Source organism: Natrix helvetica, assembly GCF_964273705.1.
Source record: "Natrix helvetica genome assembly, chromosome: 3".
NCBI lineage: Eukaryota > Metazoa > Chordata > Lepidosauria > Squamata > Natricidae > Natrix > Natrix helvetica.
Window position 1 is genome coordinate 86,047,767 of NC_138549.1, and position 18,272 is coordinate 86,066,038.

General features: G+C 34.7%; 1 protein-coding gene across 4 annotated transcripts in view; it reads right to left on the reverse strand.

Moving 5' to 3' along the window:
* Nucleotides 1-18,272, reverse strand: part of DPYD (dihydropyrimidine dehydrogenase) — a 628,073-nt gene that overhangs the window by 194,545 nt on the left and 415,256 nt on the right. For all 4 annotated transcript variants that reach the window (XM_081946459.1, XM_081946458.1, XM_081946461.1 and 1 more), the window contains one exon: nucleotides 17,822-17,986. In XM_081946459.1, coding sequence (XP_081802585.1) covers nucleotides 17,822-17,986 — 165 coding nt within the window. The remainder of the gene's footprint in view (nucleotides 1-17,821; nucleotides 17,987-18,272) is intronic.

The following is an 18,272-nucleotide window of genomic DNA, read 5'->3' on the forward strand; positions in this document are numbered from 1 at the left end:
TATTACAACACCCACTAACTAACTTCTAATGTTATTAAAGGCAAAGAGAGAGAGATGAAAATATAAATTATTGTTACTTATTACTATAGGCAAAGTGTTGTTATTGAAACTGACAGGATAAACACCAATCAAAGAATGTCTCTATAAACTCAAGGAATTCTTCATTAATATTGGAGTCCTATTAGAAAAAATCCATAGGAACTTAACATCACATGTCTTCAAATATGTGACTGTCATTTTTACAAATAGATTGCTATAGAGACATTTGAAAATCACTTGAGCTTACATAAGGGTAGCCTAGAAAATACATTAGTGAGTTTACTCAGGACTTTGTGATCCATTGCATTCATGGTGAGATTTACATTAAGTATGTTATAACAGTCTAATTGATTTCATTACTTTCTATTTCTTAATAAGACAAGAGGCATTTCAGATTCCTCTTAGCCAGGGAAGACCCCTGAATACACCCCAGTTCATTTTTAGTCCATCATATATATTAAACATCAGACTGAGAATGCAGTATGCCATGAAAAATATGAACGGATTATGTTGTTCTATCACAGGCCATGCTTGTCATTCCTGTAGTGAAATCCAGAGCTAGACTTGATGGACAGATGGGCAGGAATGTTGGTCAATGGGATGGACAACATACCATCATCAAGACCTCTGTCCCACCTTTGTAGCTCAGCACCAGGTCTTCTCAGCCAGGTTTCCTATAAGACTAAAGGAATTCCAAGCCACCACATTTTATGGCCCTCTGAGCTGTCTTGGTAAAATATTCAGCATCCAGCTGGTCAGAGGTAAATCAGGTCTGCCTCAGCTCCACTTTTTTGTAGCCAGGTATTTATTTATTTATTTATTTGTTTGTTTGTTTGTTTGAAAAATTTACTGGCCCTCCATCTCATATATCTCAATAAAAACTATGAAACTATTATTCTTGGTTGCTTAGCACCAATTAACAACACCATGAAGTAAGGACTATGAACAGCAAGAAAAGCTACCATAGATTGATAGGCAGGTGTATGCACTGCTCAGAATGGGAACAGGAAATTATTTTTTCCTTAATTTTCTGGGCCATTGTATTTCCAAAGAAGAGCATAACAGAGATGACTTATCTCAAGTTTATTATGATTTACGTCACTGCTTATTTATTTATTTTATTTTATTTATTTATTTAGTTTGTCAAGCACATATGAGAAAAGCAAGTATAAGTATGAACATAACATATGAATCTATAAGTATAAACAGATATAAGTATATACATAATAAATGAGTACAAATAAATGGGGACAGTGGGACAGGGATGGTAGGCCCCGCTGGTGCGCTTATGCATGCCCCCTTACAGACCTCTTAGGAATGGAGTGAGGTACACAGTTTAAGGTTAAAGTTTTGGGGGTTTGAGGATGCAACAACAGTGTCAGGTAATGAGTTCCAGGCATTGACCACTCTGTTGCTGAAGTCGTATTTTCTGCAATCGAGTTTTGAGTGGTTTATTTTGAGTTCGTATCTATTGGTTGCCCGTGTATTATTGCAGTTGAAGCTGAAGCAGTCATTGACAGGTAGGACGTTGTAGCAGACAATTTTGTGTACTGAGCTTAGGTCAGATCGTAGGCAGAGTAATTCTAGGTTGCCCAAATTTCAAGCCTAGCGGCATAAGGTATTTGACTGATCTTCCATATTATATGAAAAAGGGAACTGTAAAACACACATAATTCCTTAATGGCAAACATTGATTCTAGGCATTTGGGCTACTGAAGATTGTAATAATCATCATGTAGGAAATGGATGTGAGGTACTTTTAAATCTGTATATGTGGAAATGTTTAGAAATTATAAGTTATTTTGTGGTTGCTTATTACAGGAATAAACAAAAATATTATTTCTCTTGAAATTATAAATATTTAAATATAATCAGAAGATTCCTTTAATAGAAAAAACATTTAAAAAACCGCAGAGATATTGAAACTCCCCTTTTCCCATATTTTTGTCCTACAGATCTTTAAAAATGTATTATGATTTTTTTTCCTCTTGAAATTTTGATTTGTCACTGGATTGAAATAAAAATAAGCTTCTTATTAAAACGCTCTTACAGCATCAAATCCCATGCAATAAGAGAGTTAACAGTTGTAAACCCTGTCATGCCTGTGAGAAGCAGAGGAATTATCTTGTTATCAATTTAATAATGGAGTATTGAAGTAAATGATGCCATCCACTGACACCAGTAACACTGTGCTCCCCTGGGAAATTCAAGTCTGTGGAAACTGTCAATCTAGATGGATATGGACATATTAAACAATGTACTTTCAGTCCATAAATCTATTCTTTCAATGCTGCCTTACTAAAAAAGATTCTGCATAGTGATAAAGACAAGTAATGTAGGATATCTTGACATTACTGACTTATAATCCTCTTCACTTTAAGATAGGACAATAAGAAATTCAGTACAAGGCCAGTATACAATTTAACCCTTTTTACAGCCAATATGTAGTTTAACTCTTGTTAGCCTTATTTTATTCATAACATGCATTAAAACTTAACATTTCACAAGAAAACCTGTATACAGGTAAATTTTTAATAATTGGCTGATACAATGATTGGCAGATACTCTTTGTGAGCAATTATTCATCCCCTTGTTGTTGGGAGTTTTTAAAATATAAATATATATACAATATTTTTCTTTATTTTTAAAAAATAAAGATTGTATTTTTTTAAAAAAATAAACATACAATATTTGCTTCAAACAGAAGCAAAAAAAAAAGAAAAAGCAAGTTTTCAAGATATTTGCAAGCAGTTTAAGATGACAAAAAATCAAACCGACATTGATATAAATTTGCATATTAGTATATCTGACATCACTTTGAAAGATGGAATCAGTAATCTAAAATAGATTTAGATTACTATACATTAATTGACAACTAAAGCCACTATAATTGAATTTATAAATTAGAAACCAAGAACAAATTTCATTAAATTCTTTTTGGTCTAACAAAAATTAATGAATTCAGCAAAATAAGAAAAAAAATTAAATGTCATAACTTGTAAAAAATTAAATCTAAATATTTAGTTTAAATATTTTAAATATCAAAATAATCTAAACACATATTTAGAAAACTGATATGGTTTTCTAACTTAAACATGTCTCTCAACAAATATAAAATCATGGAAAAAAATACAAAAGAAAACAACACATATCAATAAAGAACACTAAAACAAGTTGGGGATTAGGACAAAATTGTAATCTATTTTACAACTGAAAATCCAAACTCAGGTACTCAATGAAAGAATTATACCTTAACTGCCTAGGGTGAGATACAAAATAATTTAAAAACATAAAAAATGTGTAAAAACTATCTTTAAAATAATCTTTTTAAAAAGGCTAAATGTTTCCTTGTAAATTCTCCTTCATAAGGATTATTTATATAGAAAACAGAAGGAAGAAGTGGACAATCTAGATTAATGATTTTTCTTCTTCAAATCCATACTATGAATAAAGTTCCATCAGGAGTTAAATATAATAAGCATATTCCATTTTTGAAAGTTGCCAGAAACAACAAGATCGCAATCAAGATTAGAACGGATTACATTTAATACAATACAATAATACAATACAATAGTAGAGTTGGAAGGGACCTTGGAGGTCTTCTAGTCCAACCCCCTGCTTAGGTAGGAAACTCTATACCGTTTCAGACAGATGGCTCTCCAACATCTTCTTAAAGACTTCCACTGTTGGGGCATTCACAACTTCTGGAGGCAAGCTGTTCCACTGATTAATTGTTCTAACTGTCAGGAAATTTCTCCTCAGTTCTAAGTTGCTTCTCTCCTTGATTAGTTTCCACCCATTGCTTCTTGTTCTACCCTCAGGTGCCTTGGAGAATAGTTTGACTCCCTCTTCTTTGTGGCAACCCCTGAGATATTGGAACACTGCTATCATGTCTCCCCTAGTCCTTCTTTTCATTAAACTAAACATACCCAGTTCCTGCAACCATTCTTCATATGTTTTAGTCTCCAGTCCCCTAATCATCTTTGTTGCTCTTCTCTGCACTCTCTCCATTTAGTTTGTATCTATTGATAGCCCCTGTGTTATTGCAGTTGAAGTAAAAATAGTCATGAACAGGTAGGACGTTATGTTACTGTATTTAAATATAAGAGTGAAAAAAATCAATTTCAAAGTGTCATCAGACTTTTCTCATATAATTTTGTTCTGTTTGGAATCATGTTACAATTTGGAGAGAGGGCCAGAATGACTTCATTTTTTTGCACTTTAGTTGTCCAGATTGAGAGGTAACAGGTCTTTGTTATCATTGTTTATTTTTAATAAAGCAAATATCCTTCCAGCAAGCAAATAACCTCAAAAAGCAACATCTCTAAATACAAGCACACTGGCACTTGTTCACAGTGGGATAAGGACATAGAAAGGAATAGGCAAAATCATGAAGGGTAAATAGAAATATTTCACTGAAGTGCAAGAAATGGGGAAACTAATAATCCTGCAGTGTTATAATTCTTCTTGTGCTGTGTGTCTCAGGAATGTCAAACTAAAAGAGATCAAAGGATGTGGATTATAACTGATTTTAAGATTAGGTACGGAGCTATCCCCCATCCCACCCCTGGTCCCATGAATATTAATCCTTAAATAAAAAAAAAACATACTATCTTCTACTGGAATGGAATATTGCTTCCATTGGAATGAAAAAACCCAACAGTGGATTATGATAGAATAATGGAATAACAGAGTTGGAAAGGACCTTGGAGGTCTTCTAGGCCAACCCCCTACTCAAGCAGGAAACCCTATAGCATTTCAAAAAAATATCTTCTTAAAAACTTCCAGTTTTGGAGCACCCACAATTTTGGGAGGCAAATCGTTCCACTGTTGAATAGTTCTCACTGTCAGGAAATTTTTCCTTAGTTCTAGGTTGGTTCTCTCCTTCTCTCCAATGGCTGAATTTTCATCCAATGCTTCCTGTCCTGTCTTCAGATGCTTTGGAGAATAGTTGACTCCCTATTCTTTCTAGCAGCCCCTGAGATATTGGAAGATTGCTATTATGTCACCTCTATTCCTTCTTTTCATTAAACTAGACTTACCCAATTTCTGCAAACTGTTCTTTCTATGTTTTAGCCTCCAGTCCTACATTATTAGCCTACATTATGATGTAACCTGACCACTTGGATGAAGAGGCACAAAATCCAGGTATCTGCATTAAAGTTTTCCTCCTCCTGTTTGTAGAGCAGCAACATAAATAAAAATGTGTGTGAAACTTTCTGGTAACACATTTACAAATCAAGATGAGTACAATGGGCAGGTTTCATAATGGTCATAACTTGAAGATTACCTATGTACTATTATTATGTAGAAATAAAGAAGTCAACACTGTTCTTACATAACATTGTTTCTATTCACATATATTAAAATATACTATAGATTAATATATGCTTTCATAAATAAGGACTGTGAAATGTTCCAGATACAAAGGCAACACTGGTACTCCTCGATTTATGATCAGTTGTTTAATAACTGAAGTTATGCTGGACTAAAAAAAGTTACTTATCACCTGTCCTCAAAGTTATGACTGCTGCACTAGCCCTGAGGTCATGTGAACACATTTTGGGTGCTTGGCAAGTGGCTCACATTTATATATGATCTCCTTTTCTGCGCACGCGCACGTGCGCGCACACACACACACACACACACTTTCCAGAAAAATTACCCACTGGATAATCTGCATTTTAAAAATGGTTGCAAAATTCACTCAGTGCCCTGATGTGGGATTGCAATGCCTGCAATCACAATTCTGGGCTCAATTGTGATCGTAAATCGAGGGCTACCCATAAAGTGCTATAAGTTGCTTCACAGCATGCAGGAATTCAAACATAGCAACTCCTCAAAGCAACTGAATCTTCTCCTAGGATTGTGTTGCTTTCTTCTACGGCTGCAGGATGATCATAGGATGTGTTCGGTTTAAGGACCTGCAGAGAGTCGTAACCAGTAGGAACTCCAGAGCCTTTCAAGGCTCTGCAGTCTTAACTAATCTTGTACCTAATCTTGTAGAATTACATAAAACGTGTAAGATGTCGCTGAGGCGAATATCCAGAATTCTGTTCTTAAAATAAGGGAGGACCTCCCATACCTCTCTGTTGTGGCCCAGCCGTTGCCGTTGCCGTTGCCGCTGCCACCAGACTCCGACAGCGAGGTGTCCTCTGAGTCGGCTCAAGAGGAGGTGGGGGACCCTGGACAGGGTTCCGACGCTGAGCAGGGCGCAGAGAGGCTGGTTGGCCACCAGGGGGAGCCTGAGGCATGGAGCAGTGGTGAAAGCCAAAGGAAGGGGGCCCCTCTGTCATGCCTTGGAGCAGTGGGCAGGAGTCACAGGACAGTGAGTCAGACATCAGCAGTGAGCTATTAGATGCTCGTTACCGATGTGCTACCCGGCGTAAGGAGCAATTGAGCAATTACAAGAGATAATGGCTCTCAGCTGCTGATCATTAGACTCCTCTCCAGACTATAAAGGGACTGCTTGTGGACACACCCTTTGCAGGAATCAACTGATCATTGGAGTTGGAGAAGCTCAGATCTGTGTCGTACTTTGGCAGGCTGGATTGCTGCTAAAGGTTTTACCTGGATTACTGTCAATCTGTTCCCTGGACCTTGGCTGCTATAGTGATTATCTGGAGCTTGGTAGCTGGATTGCTGCCAAGGGGTGTCGCTGTAGCTGGATTGCTGCCCAGAGTGCTATCTTGACCTTGGCAGGCTGGATTGCTGCCAAGGTGGAACCTGTATGTCAATAAACATCTTTGAAGAGACTTTGTGTCGGAGTGTCTTGGTATACAAGAGGAGGGGGTCAGAACACCTCTCATACCTGATTATCATCCCATTGACTGAAACACCTATTCTAATGTCCCTTTCAAATGAATTGATAATCCTAGAGGTTCACATATTTTTCCACATACAGATATGCACCTCTGGATCATTTTCCTCAATAAATAAATGAACAAGTACATATTTTGACTCATTATTTAATTGGGTTCTTTTTTTATTTAATTTTAGGAGTTATCATGTTTTCAGGTCATACATACAGAAATACTGAGTGCGCAAAAGGGTTCACAAACTTTAAAGCACCACAAAATGTACAGAGTACACAGAATAATTAGGAAGGGACCTTGGAGGTCTTCTAGTCCATCCCCCTACTCAAGCAGGAAATCCTATACCATTCCAGACAAATGGTTTTCCAGTCTTTTCTTAAAAATCTCCAGTATTGGATCACCAACAACTTCTGGAGGCAAGTTGTTCCACATACATTTATTTTATAGAAAACTGCACAGAAGTGTTTATATTAGGGAAAGAAGCATATAAATATTTGCATATAAAAATAAAAAAAAGTTTTCTGTAAAAAAATGGATATTTGACAGAAAGGACTTATTACTGAGTTCAAACAAAGTGAAACAGACCCAATTGAGTTCTATTTCTACATCACACACTATATCCCTCAAGTCACCACTACCTTTAACTTTAAAGAAACAGAAATTAATATATTAGCTAAAGCAAGAAGCAAATGAAAGAAGATGGAAATGTAAAATCTGGAAATTTGTGCTTGGTTTGCTAAATGAAGGTTGAAGAAGGTTGCCTTTTAACATAAACTTGCAAACTTTGCTATTTCAGATTACTGTACTTTTAGGTCCAAATATTGCTAGATAAAAAAATGGAAGGGAAAAATGATATTGTAAGAAGTTAAAAGGGGGGTAATGATATCATTGTGACAGTAGCTTTGAAACCATTTGCAGTTAGCCATCATCATTCAATAAACTAATAAGAAATTATAATGGATTCCTGCTATTAATTGCCAGACACAACACGTTTTTCCAATTTTTAACAGAATAAAGAGTTTGCTTTTTAAAGATATTGCCTTGGTATAGTGGGTGCAGAAGAGGTCGAGAAACAATAAAAAAAAACTAATAGAAAGTGCTTATACCTAGTTTTACAATATTTCAAACACATAAACTTTAACCTGCAGCAAAACCTTAACAACAGGGTACTGACATCTCATTGATTCTTAACACAATGAGTTGAAAAGCTAGATAGGGAAATGGAAAAACAATCCCTTGGGTTTTACTCCTGGACTACAGAGTTTTCCAGCATTTTAAAGTTAAAATAAGGCAGTTCAAAATCCTGTTCAAAAAATCCCCCGAAAACACCCAAACAAATCCCCGAAACTTTTACCATTTAAACTTTTGATCACTTTAATTCATTCCATTTCAAGTATTGCTATACATTTGCAAGCAGCTTGGAAAGTTTATAGGTAAATCTGGAAAATTCCAGGCATGTGTTCAGTGTAGCCCTACACTGTTTGTTCCTAATATTTTACCATCCTCTGACCTTTCACAGGGAAACAGAAGCAAAATTAATGACATGGCTAATGGTATTGTCTCTGAAGGGAGCAAGGGGTATAAATATCAGAGAGAAGTGGGCAGTATAGCATTCTTACAACTATTTCCACAAATCCCTCCACACATAAACTTAGCCCTGGCCTGTTTGCTCACACATCTGCAGGTTTTTAAAACACATTTCAAAATTCAAAACATTTCCTACGTTCAAGTCCTAATGTAATCAGGTGAGAAATTACAACTATTCTCTAGCTTCATTTTTTTTTTTGGCCTGAGGCAGGAATAGGAAGTTATTTTCTCTCTTTGAGGCAACAAATGGAATAGACGGTCATAACTATATTTGCACAGGAAATGTGTATTTCCAGAATTTTCCTACTTGTTAGAATACCATAAATGTCTTCTTCCTTTGGACCAAACTAGCAGGCCAAAACATCAGAACTGAATACTACTATCCCCTACTGCCTTCACCAAAGGGTGCACTTACATTTAGTTCAATATCAGGTACTCTTGTAGTATAAATATAGAAATCAGAATGTATCAGATCTACGTATATATTCATATATTCTGGGGGTTGTAGTCAACACATCTTCACATTACCAAGTTTGAGAAACAATGGAATAGATACTACTACTCAAGAATAGTGTAAAAATAGTTGACTATCAAGAGCCCAGCCAGCTGATAATTTCTGGCCCGCTGTTCTAGTTATCAAAATATGTATCTATCTCAACCCCAATAAAGGAGAATGTTTGATGTAGTTTTTGTTAGACGCAGCCAACTCACTACGGCAAGTCACCATGTACAACTCACCACAGCCAATTTGCTGTGGGACAACTTGCCATGGCCAATTTGCTGCTGGACAATTCAAAAGGTCAATTTAATCATTTAAAATAATAAAGAAATGATTTTAATTTTTGTCATTCACATTTAATTTTGTCCCTTCTTTGGCATCCTTTCTTTAATGATTCTATTCAACTATTTGATATTAATATAACTTTTGTCCTGTGGCAAGTTGGGCCATGGTGAGTTGGTCACAGTGAGTTGTCCTAGACCCTTCCTCAGAGCTGGTGATATTTCCTGGGAAGGGATGTGTCAGGCACAGAGGTTCATGGCCATATGTTAAGTTTCAACACAAAAAAATTATTTAAGCCTATACACAAGAATCAAATAAATTAACAGTCAGCATTAAATTGGTACTTGATAATGATCAATGGAATTCAAGGAGGGATGGAATTGTATCTCTTGTGGCAACAGGAGGATTCTAAACTTATGACGCATTTAATTCCGCCCCAAAACTCTCCCTGCTTTTTATTCTTCTCTTTCTAACTTGTCTTACATTAGAACTGAGAATATCTCCAGTAATTATTAGGACAGAATAGAGGTCAACAATACCTTTATGATACCTTAAAGCCAGGAAGAAAGCATTTCAACAGAATAATGAAGAAGATGGGTCTCTTCTCAATCTTCTCTCCCTCCCTCTCTCCTAATCTTTGAGATCTTCTTTAGCAGAATTGTGCAAAAACACAACAGGAAGACTACCACTTGGACAGATTTCCACAACTCATTTGCACTTAGTAGCTATTTTATGTCATACAAAAACTACAGCCTATCAGCATCCAGGGTCTTTCATATGCCAAACTGATCTCTTTCATTATTTATCTCAACTTCTAAGTCTGTCACTCTTATTTCAGGATATTCCATATGCCATTATCTCAAGAGCATTGGCAGCCTGAATTTTATCTTTTGTCATATAGTTAACAGTTTAGTCTGTCACAGACATATTTTAAAGTACAGCTTAAGCTACAAAGTATAGCAGCACTGGGTTTTGGCCTGAAGAAGGTGGTGCTGTGATTTTAAAATAGGCATTACAAAATCAATAGGTTCCTGCAACTAATATCAAAATGGGCAAATGATAGTAGGAGGATTCAGTACAGTTTATATGAGACTGTGAAAACAGTAGGGAAAACAAGTCATAGAATCATAGGGATGGAAGGGACCTTAAAAGGCTTCTAGTCCACCCCCTGTCCAAGGCAGGAATCCTTATATCATTTCAGACAAATGGTTCTTCAATATTTTCTTTAAAAGTTCCAGCGATGAAGCACCCACAAATCTGAGAGGCAAGCTGTTCCCTGATTAATTGTTCTTACTGTCAGGAAATTCCTCCTTATTTCCAGATTGAATTTCCCTCTGACCAGCTTCTACCCATTGCTTCTTGTTCTGCCCTCAGATGCTATGAAGAATAAATCAACACTCTCTTCCCTGTGACAGCCCTTCAAGTATTGGAAAACTGCTATAATGTCTCCCCTGAGCTTTTCTTCATTAGGCTAAACTTATCTAGTTCATTGCAGTACTTAGCTTCCATACTCCTTATCATCTTCTCTGCACTCTTTCTAGGGTCTCAGTATCTTCTTTGAACCATGGCAACCAGAACTGAATGCAGTATTCTATGTGTGGTCTCACCAGTGCAGTCTAAAGCAGTACTATCACTTTCCATGACCTTGATGCTATCTAAGTGAATATATGGTGTCATTCCCAGTAGTCTACCTTATGCCATGATAAAATGGAATTCTTCTGAATCTTGGCTTATCAGGATCAAACAAGCATGCAGGTGCATCCTGCCTAAACCTGGTATGAACACACGTACAAAAATGCTGGAGTGTAATATATAATTGTAATTTGCTAGAGTAGTGGCTACATTGCCACAGCACATTTGTTCTTTATTCTTGCAGGTGTGCTTTGTTGCCTCCTGTTGCATTTCATAACGTATAACATACACAACACTCTAGGAGAAAAACAGTTTCATATTCTAAAATAGGAACATAGATAGATACTTTTTAATGTAGTCAGGCCATTCATTTATCTTGCTGGTATTATCTATACTGTTTGATTTTCTCCATGTCTCCATTCCTATCAGGAGAGGCTGAACGAACTAGAATCCTTTAAACGCTACTCTTCTTTTTCAATTAGTAAATTTTGGATCAAGAAACTATGTGAATAAAATCCTTCAGTATTTAAATCTAAGCATTAATAAAACAAAAAAGTTTACCATATATAATTAAGGTGACTTAATCTTAGAAAAATATAATGGAAAGCCCCATAATTTCATCCATATATTCCTTACACCTGATCCAATTTGTAGGGAGACTTAACTATTGAATTACTTTTATGACTTCCCTTGTGCCTAGTCCCTGAGATTCTTCTGTAAAGAAAAAACAGCAACAGGTATGTTTTGGAGAAGCTGCTATACTATATTCTCAGGCCACTGCTTCTGTCCTCAATAAACTATCCCATCAGACAGAGTTGGTGAGATATAAAAATATGAGCCAACTGGTTTTATTTAATACATCTGTCATTTAAAAAAAAGACATTTTATGATGAGACTTGAGACTCAAGGAAATGTTTAATAGCCTTAAGTGTAAAATCATAAGATGATGTTTTGCTATAAAATATAACATTTAAAGCAATTATTATTTCATGAAATTAACATTACATGCCTTATGCTGCATAAAAAATATTAGGGGAAGCGTTACCATAGCCCACAACCATTGTTTTCTCAAGTATTAAAAAAGAGAGTTAATGTTTTGTTATCCAACTGAATTTAACTTTCAGCTGTTGTGTTTGAATCCAAATGTGTGTCTCTCTGAGACAACTATAAGCATTAAATATAACTCAACCTGAGTCAAGTTGACTCAGCCTTCCATCCTTCAGAGGTGGGTAAAATGAGAACCCAAATTGTTGGGGCAATATGCTGACTCTGTAAATTACTTAGAAGTAGTTTACAGGTCCATAGGTAACCTGTAAAGCACTGTAGAGTCCAAGTGCTACTGCTATAACAGAAGTATTCGATTTAATTTAAGCAAGAACAGGTAATAATTAGAACCATGAACTTATTTCTAAAGTGCTTAAAAGGTATACATTTCATTTAAATTGAGCAAATTCTAGAGCACCACTAATTCTGCCATTTCTACTTTACGTGACTCTCTGAACTTAACTTAAAGAAATTAGCACACTTTTAACAGTTACTGTGTCAGTATCACTCCAGAGTTAGCAGAAAAGAGGGAACAGTCCATAGATAACCTGGACCCAATTTAAAAGTCTGGATGTAAGTTCTATTATTTTACTAAAATAAGTCTAGAAAAATAGCCTAACACATTCAAACCATTGCTGTACAATATATTGTAATGTTTGCTGATTACATCAAACATTCTGCTGAACATAAAAAACCCCACAGCATTTATAAATTATTTTCTTGCCCTATTAATTAGAATAATTATTTTTTGAAGGAATACATGCATACATACATACATACATACATACATGCATGCATGCATGCATGCATGCATACCATACACCTGGTTTAGGAATCACAAGCTATGTGCTTGCACATATTACCTAAATGTTTGTGCTTGGCTCTTCCTAATGGATCTGATAATGATTATGATTTTTCATGTGAACTGAAAAGAGTAGAAATGACAAAGATAGAATTCAAGAAGTTGCTACCTTCTATGGAAAAGTATTTTCTATAGGTTCTGTTTATCATGATTATTCATCTTAATTTCATCCTTTGTATAGTATAATTAACCAAAACAAGTAGCCATTTTTATAATGCTGAAAGTTAACTCCTGATTTATCATTTTCTAACAAACTAGAAAAGAAAAAGAATTTACATTAAGGTTTCAAACTCTGATTTTTGTTAGGACAGCAACAAACCAGGCATTTTCAATGGATCATAAATAGAATCTTCTGCTTACTTATTAGTTTATTATTAGTTTAGGTACTCTTTCTTGGAGAGGAGCCAAATAAGGATGATCAAGCAGGGTATATAGAAATTAAATTTGGAAACCATAAATCCCCAATTCTAGCTAATCCTAAAAGAGCCACAAACAACTAATACATGATTTTGTTATTCTCCCATTATGCTAGGTGAAGAAACCTTTACTTTATCACTAATAGTGCTTACATATTGTTTGTGGGTTTTTTTTCTTTTTAACTCTACATAACATTAATTCTTTACTTAAATTTTCTATAAGCCAGTGAGAACTGAGGGACAGAATATTTATTTTGGATTAATGTTGGGCTACAAACATTTGATCACCTAAGGCACAAACCATGAGTTGTTAACCTCACTTTGATTCCTAGGAAATACAAAAAATAAATGTACCTAGGTTGTCACAATGGAAAGAGATTTTTGCTGAACTGAGTCATTTTAATTCATTAAAAGTTTATACTGCTTATACTTTAGGAGAATGAATGTTCCATTTTTTAAAAACTGCATACTCATTTATTTAGGAGAAAGTCCCAAGGATGAAATGGGCCATTTCAGAGCAAGTGCATTACATTGTGCTGTTAATGTTCAGAATGATCTCTTAGGCTATAATCCTATATCTATATAATTGAAGCTATATGGATCCCACTGAACTCAATTGGGCTTACTTCAGAACAGTCATGAATAAGAAAACAATAAGCAGAATGGAAGTCTGTATGAAAATAAAAATGTTGCTGTTGTTTTTAGCAAAATCAATTGGATGTAAATGTATTCATGCTCTCAGGACACAGGTGCACAAGAGACCATAGACACATCCACCACTTTTACATAATAGGTAATGCAATCATTTCAGGAAGAAACAAAAATGCTGAGCTGTAATGTAGTACAGTTTCTTTCTTACAAGAAGCTCTCCTTGTATTCCTTCATATAGGATTTTTCAGCACAGGCATTAGCCTAATTGTTAAGACCTTGTGATATGAGTACTCAAGCTATTTCTAGCCATTAAGGACTTGTTTTTCCCAATAATCAAAAAAAGCTCTCAATTCATTTTCTGTGCGAGAAGCCTGGCAGAATGTTTCAGAAATGGCTTTAATTTTCTCCTTTTTTACACCTTGAGGCAATGTGTTTCAAGATGTGCTTATTGTCGTCATAAAGCTGTGAAATGTGTTCCCATCCAACAGGACCAATGTCTTGTGCTCTAAATAAATAGTACTTTACACTGAAAATACAAATCTCCAATACACCTTACTGTTTTTTTTTTATAAGAAGATCTTTGAACATAAACAGAATACTCAGAAGACTGCAGTACTGCAACTTGAGGTAAACTCATCGGAACTTTGTGGAATGGAACTCTTGAACAAATTCCTTTCTTTTCTTTCTCTCAAGACCTTAACACACATATATTATTTTCTGTGGGGGGAAAAATAATGGCACGTTTTATGTTTTCCTTTAGCAGTTTGAGAGTATGAGAAAGAATGGTCACTTTCTAAGAGGTCGAAACATAATGCTTCCGATCTATAACATGTAATATATCGTCGAAATAAATACAACATAATCGAGTCATAAATTGGCTTGTTCCTATAAAGTGAACTTCAGAAAAGTAGTATGTAATATTTCTCATTTATAATAGCGTAACTTCAGGTATCTAAACATATACTGCTTCATTTTCTGTTTTGTAACTGTGCACACACTCACTCCCAATTGAAAAGTTCTGTTTTCATACATGTAATGTACCATCTAAGTTATATTGCATCTGCAAAAAATATACATCTTATTTAAATGTTTATATTTCCAGATCCTTTGGGAGAAGGGCGGCATATAAATCCAATAGATGCATTTTTCTCCAAATGCCTATTTTAAATGAATGTTGGCATATTTTCTGAGGTAAGAACTATATTAGAAAAAAAATGAAGAAAAACAAAAATTGAAGAATGATATTCTGATTTATATAGAGACTAAATATCATGCTAACTTCAAATACCTGTAGTTGTAACCAACACCAAATCTATATGTCTGCATAAAAATTAGTTCTTGTAGTATGGACTAGTTGATTTGTTTAGAACAAGATTATTTGATCAACTGTATTTTCTGAAACAATAGTCAAAGTATTCAGTTGTTAAATAGCATTAATATATCGCATTTTACTCAGAGAAGTGTTTGACTAAGATGATTTAAGTTATCAAATGTTCTATGCCATGAAATATACTTTCAAGTACTAAATTAAAGTCACAAGGTGCTTATATACATCCATGGAAATTTTACACTCACGTTTAGTCATTCAGCGCTGCCATATTTACCTGAAAGCTACATTAGGATATGATGGGAAAACACCTGATCTGTAGCTCTTGCTGTTTTATGTGAAAACAAATTAATAAGTCTTTTAAAGTGTCATTTATCTCTTGGTTTTGTCTGTAAAATGTATTTCAGACATTTGGGCACAAGAGGTTCTTTCCTCCATTCTCTTTCTTAATTGCTTCCTTGGCTCAGTGTGCCCTGATCTGAATTCCTCCAATTTTTTTTCATTAAGAGAGAATGTTTCCCCCATGAAAACATAAGCATGTGGGATGAGCAAATCTAACAGAAACTTTTTTGAAAAGGGTTACTCATTCCAATTAGTCAAATTTAAAAAGTATAAACATGGAGACAACCCTGTAATCTGATTCCCATATATAGTAGTTATATTTTTCCTTAAGAAAAATAATTCAGCATCAGCATCCCTTGTTACAAACTCATTTGACTAGAATGGCCAAAGGGGCCAACTAATGATTTAATTAACTAAATGAATCAGTTTAGTTTTCTCTTATGTGATGATATTTGCAAGATTTTTCTCCTTTTGTCAAGATCTGCCTTTTTATACTTGCGAAAAAAATCTAACCAAATAGAATTCACAATTCCAAATGACTACACGCGTCAAAATTCTTGTTAAATTGATCTTGCCCATTTTATATTTTTTTCCCTTTTATTAAATCTTTGTGTGGGTATGTATACAATATTCCAGGGGTGTCAAACTCGCAGTCCGCAGGCCTGATGCCTCATGTGCTGGCCATGCCCACGCCCAGTTTAGTGAAGGGAGAAAAAGTCGGGCTACATCACGTGACAACGCATGTTTGACACCTCTGCAATATACAATGGAGACTTCAACACTAAGTAACTAGATCAAGATCAAAACCTTCATTGTACAACAAATACTTTGATGCAACTGCAGCAGTTTTTTTTTCTTGTATTATGTACCGTTTTATATGGTATCAAATAATTTTATGTATCAAATAACAATTTCCTAAATTGTAATTAACACTGATATTTATTTCTCTTTTATTTCTAATACTATTAGATAACGAAACAATATAATGCCAATAATTTTAGTACTATGCAAGCATCATTATATCAAAACAATATAATATATTGAGATTTTCCCCATAATAAAAAAATATTTCTGCATAGTACTTTACCCGTTTACACATGTAGGTGATTTTTCATACTAGTAATCAGATGGTTTTTCCCCTTTTGCAATGTTTTATGAATGCTTACATGCAAATCATTCAACAGTGCAAAAACAAAACAAAAACATCCTGAAGGAACCATATATGTAATTACATTAACACTGCCTTTTTTCAATGCTTTATCCATGTAAACCTTGTAATATCCATGTAAATATTTATGTAGGAGAAAAAAAGAAAGAATCAGCTATTTAAAACACAAAATGAAATTAAATCAGGATTCAAGTCCTGCAGAAATTAAATTGATCATTTATTTTGATTATTTATTGTTGTTCAGTTCAATTTCTGTCATAGTTCTCTGAAACTGAAACATAATGTAGCTAAAATTTGAATAATGTTAATACAAATCCCTTTGATTCCAGAGTTCAACCAAAAGAACTGTCAACTACTTAAACGGTAACAAAGACTTTAATTCCTAACATATTAATTTTTGAACTCAGTCTTTAAACTGCTGCATTATAATGCAAAAGCAATTATATTTTCTTCTTTTTAATATATACAATAATGCAATAATTTACTTTACTGTAATCATTAGCTAATAATTCTCTTGTATTTTTAACTGCCAAAATGTCATTCTTCATTCATGGTTTTCACTCAGCCAGGTTTTAAAAATAACATTTTGTTTTTGTTGTTGCTGAATATAGTATACATAACTGGTACTATGGTGTTTCTCAAAGAAAGGCACCAAAAATGGGAATTTGGATAAAACTATTTTTTTCAACTATTTGACACCCTATTTGCCCCCAGCATTTTATAACTCAGAACAAAAAGTCTACCTTTCTTTAGAGACAACAAATTTATCTCTCTATTAATGACAGTTTTGAAATGAATTTCATGGCTACGTTGAAGTATAGTATATGTATAAGTATTTACCCCATGATAAGCATTGCATCTGTGAATAAAAGCTAGAAAAAGGGGCAGATCTGTGCTACTGTCAGAGTAATTTGAGCAGATGCTTTGCTTCTCACAGTAAATAAACATTTTCTTTATCCCCCTTCACGTCTGGTCAAATATATTTGCAGGTTTTTAAAAACAGAAAATACTGAAAGGGCTGATTATTAGAAAAGTGAATGAATATATAAACCCCATGGTAGCAATTGTTTTTCAAACAACTTCCAATTTTCTGGAAAAAAATGTATTGATCGTCTCTACTTGACATGTGAATTTCTTTGCAGTTCATTCTGACTTACTTTGTCAGGGAAGTCTGACTTCAATTCAGAAATACTCCTGCACCAATAAGCTGCTGTTTTCTCACTTATGAGCTCAATGTTCAAGAAGGAACCTTGACCTGGACCGTACATGGGACCTGTGGTAGTTCCACGTATTATCCTTGGAGAAACATTTGTTACAATGTCCTGTGAAAACAGTAAAAAAAATAAATAAATTAGCAATTCAACTTGAGCAAAGGAAAAATATTTCTACTTCTTAATTCTGAAACCTTTCCCTCTAGAGTTGCATACAGCCAGTCCTTCCTTAACGATCATTTGTTCAGCAAGACAAATCATGATGGCACTGAACAAATGATATTTAAGCCTGGTCTTAAAATTATGGCTGCTGCACTGTACTCGTGGTCACATGATCAAAATTGGGCATTTGGCAGACCTCCCACATTTATGATCACAGGGGAGCTTATTTATTTAT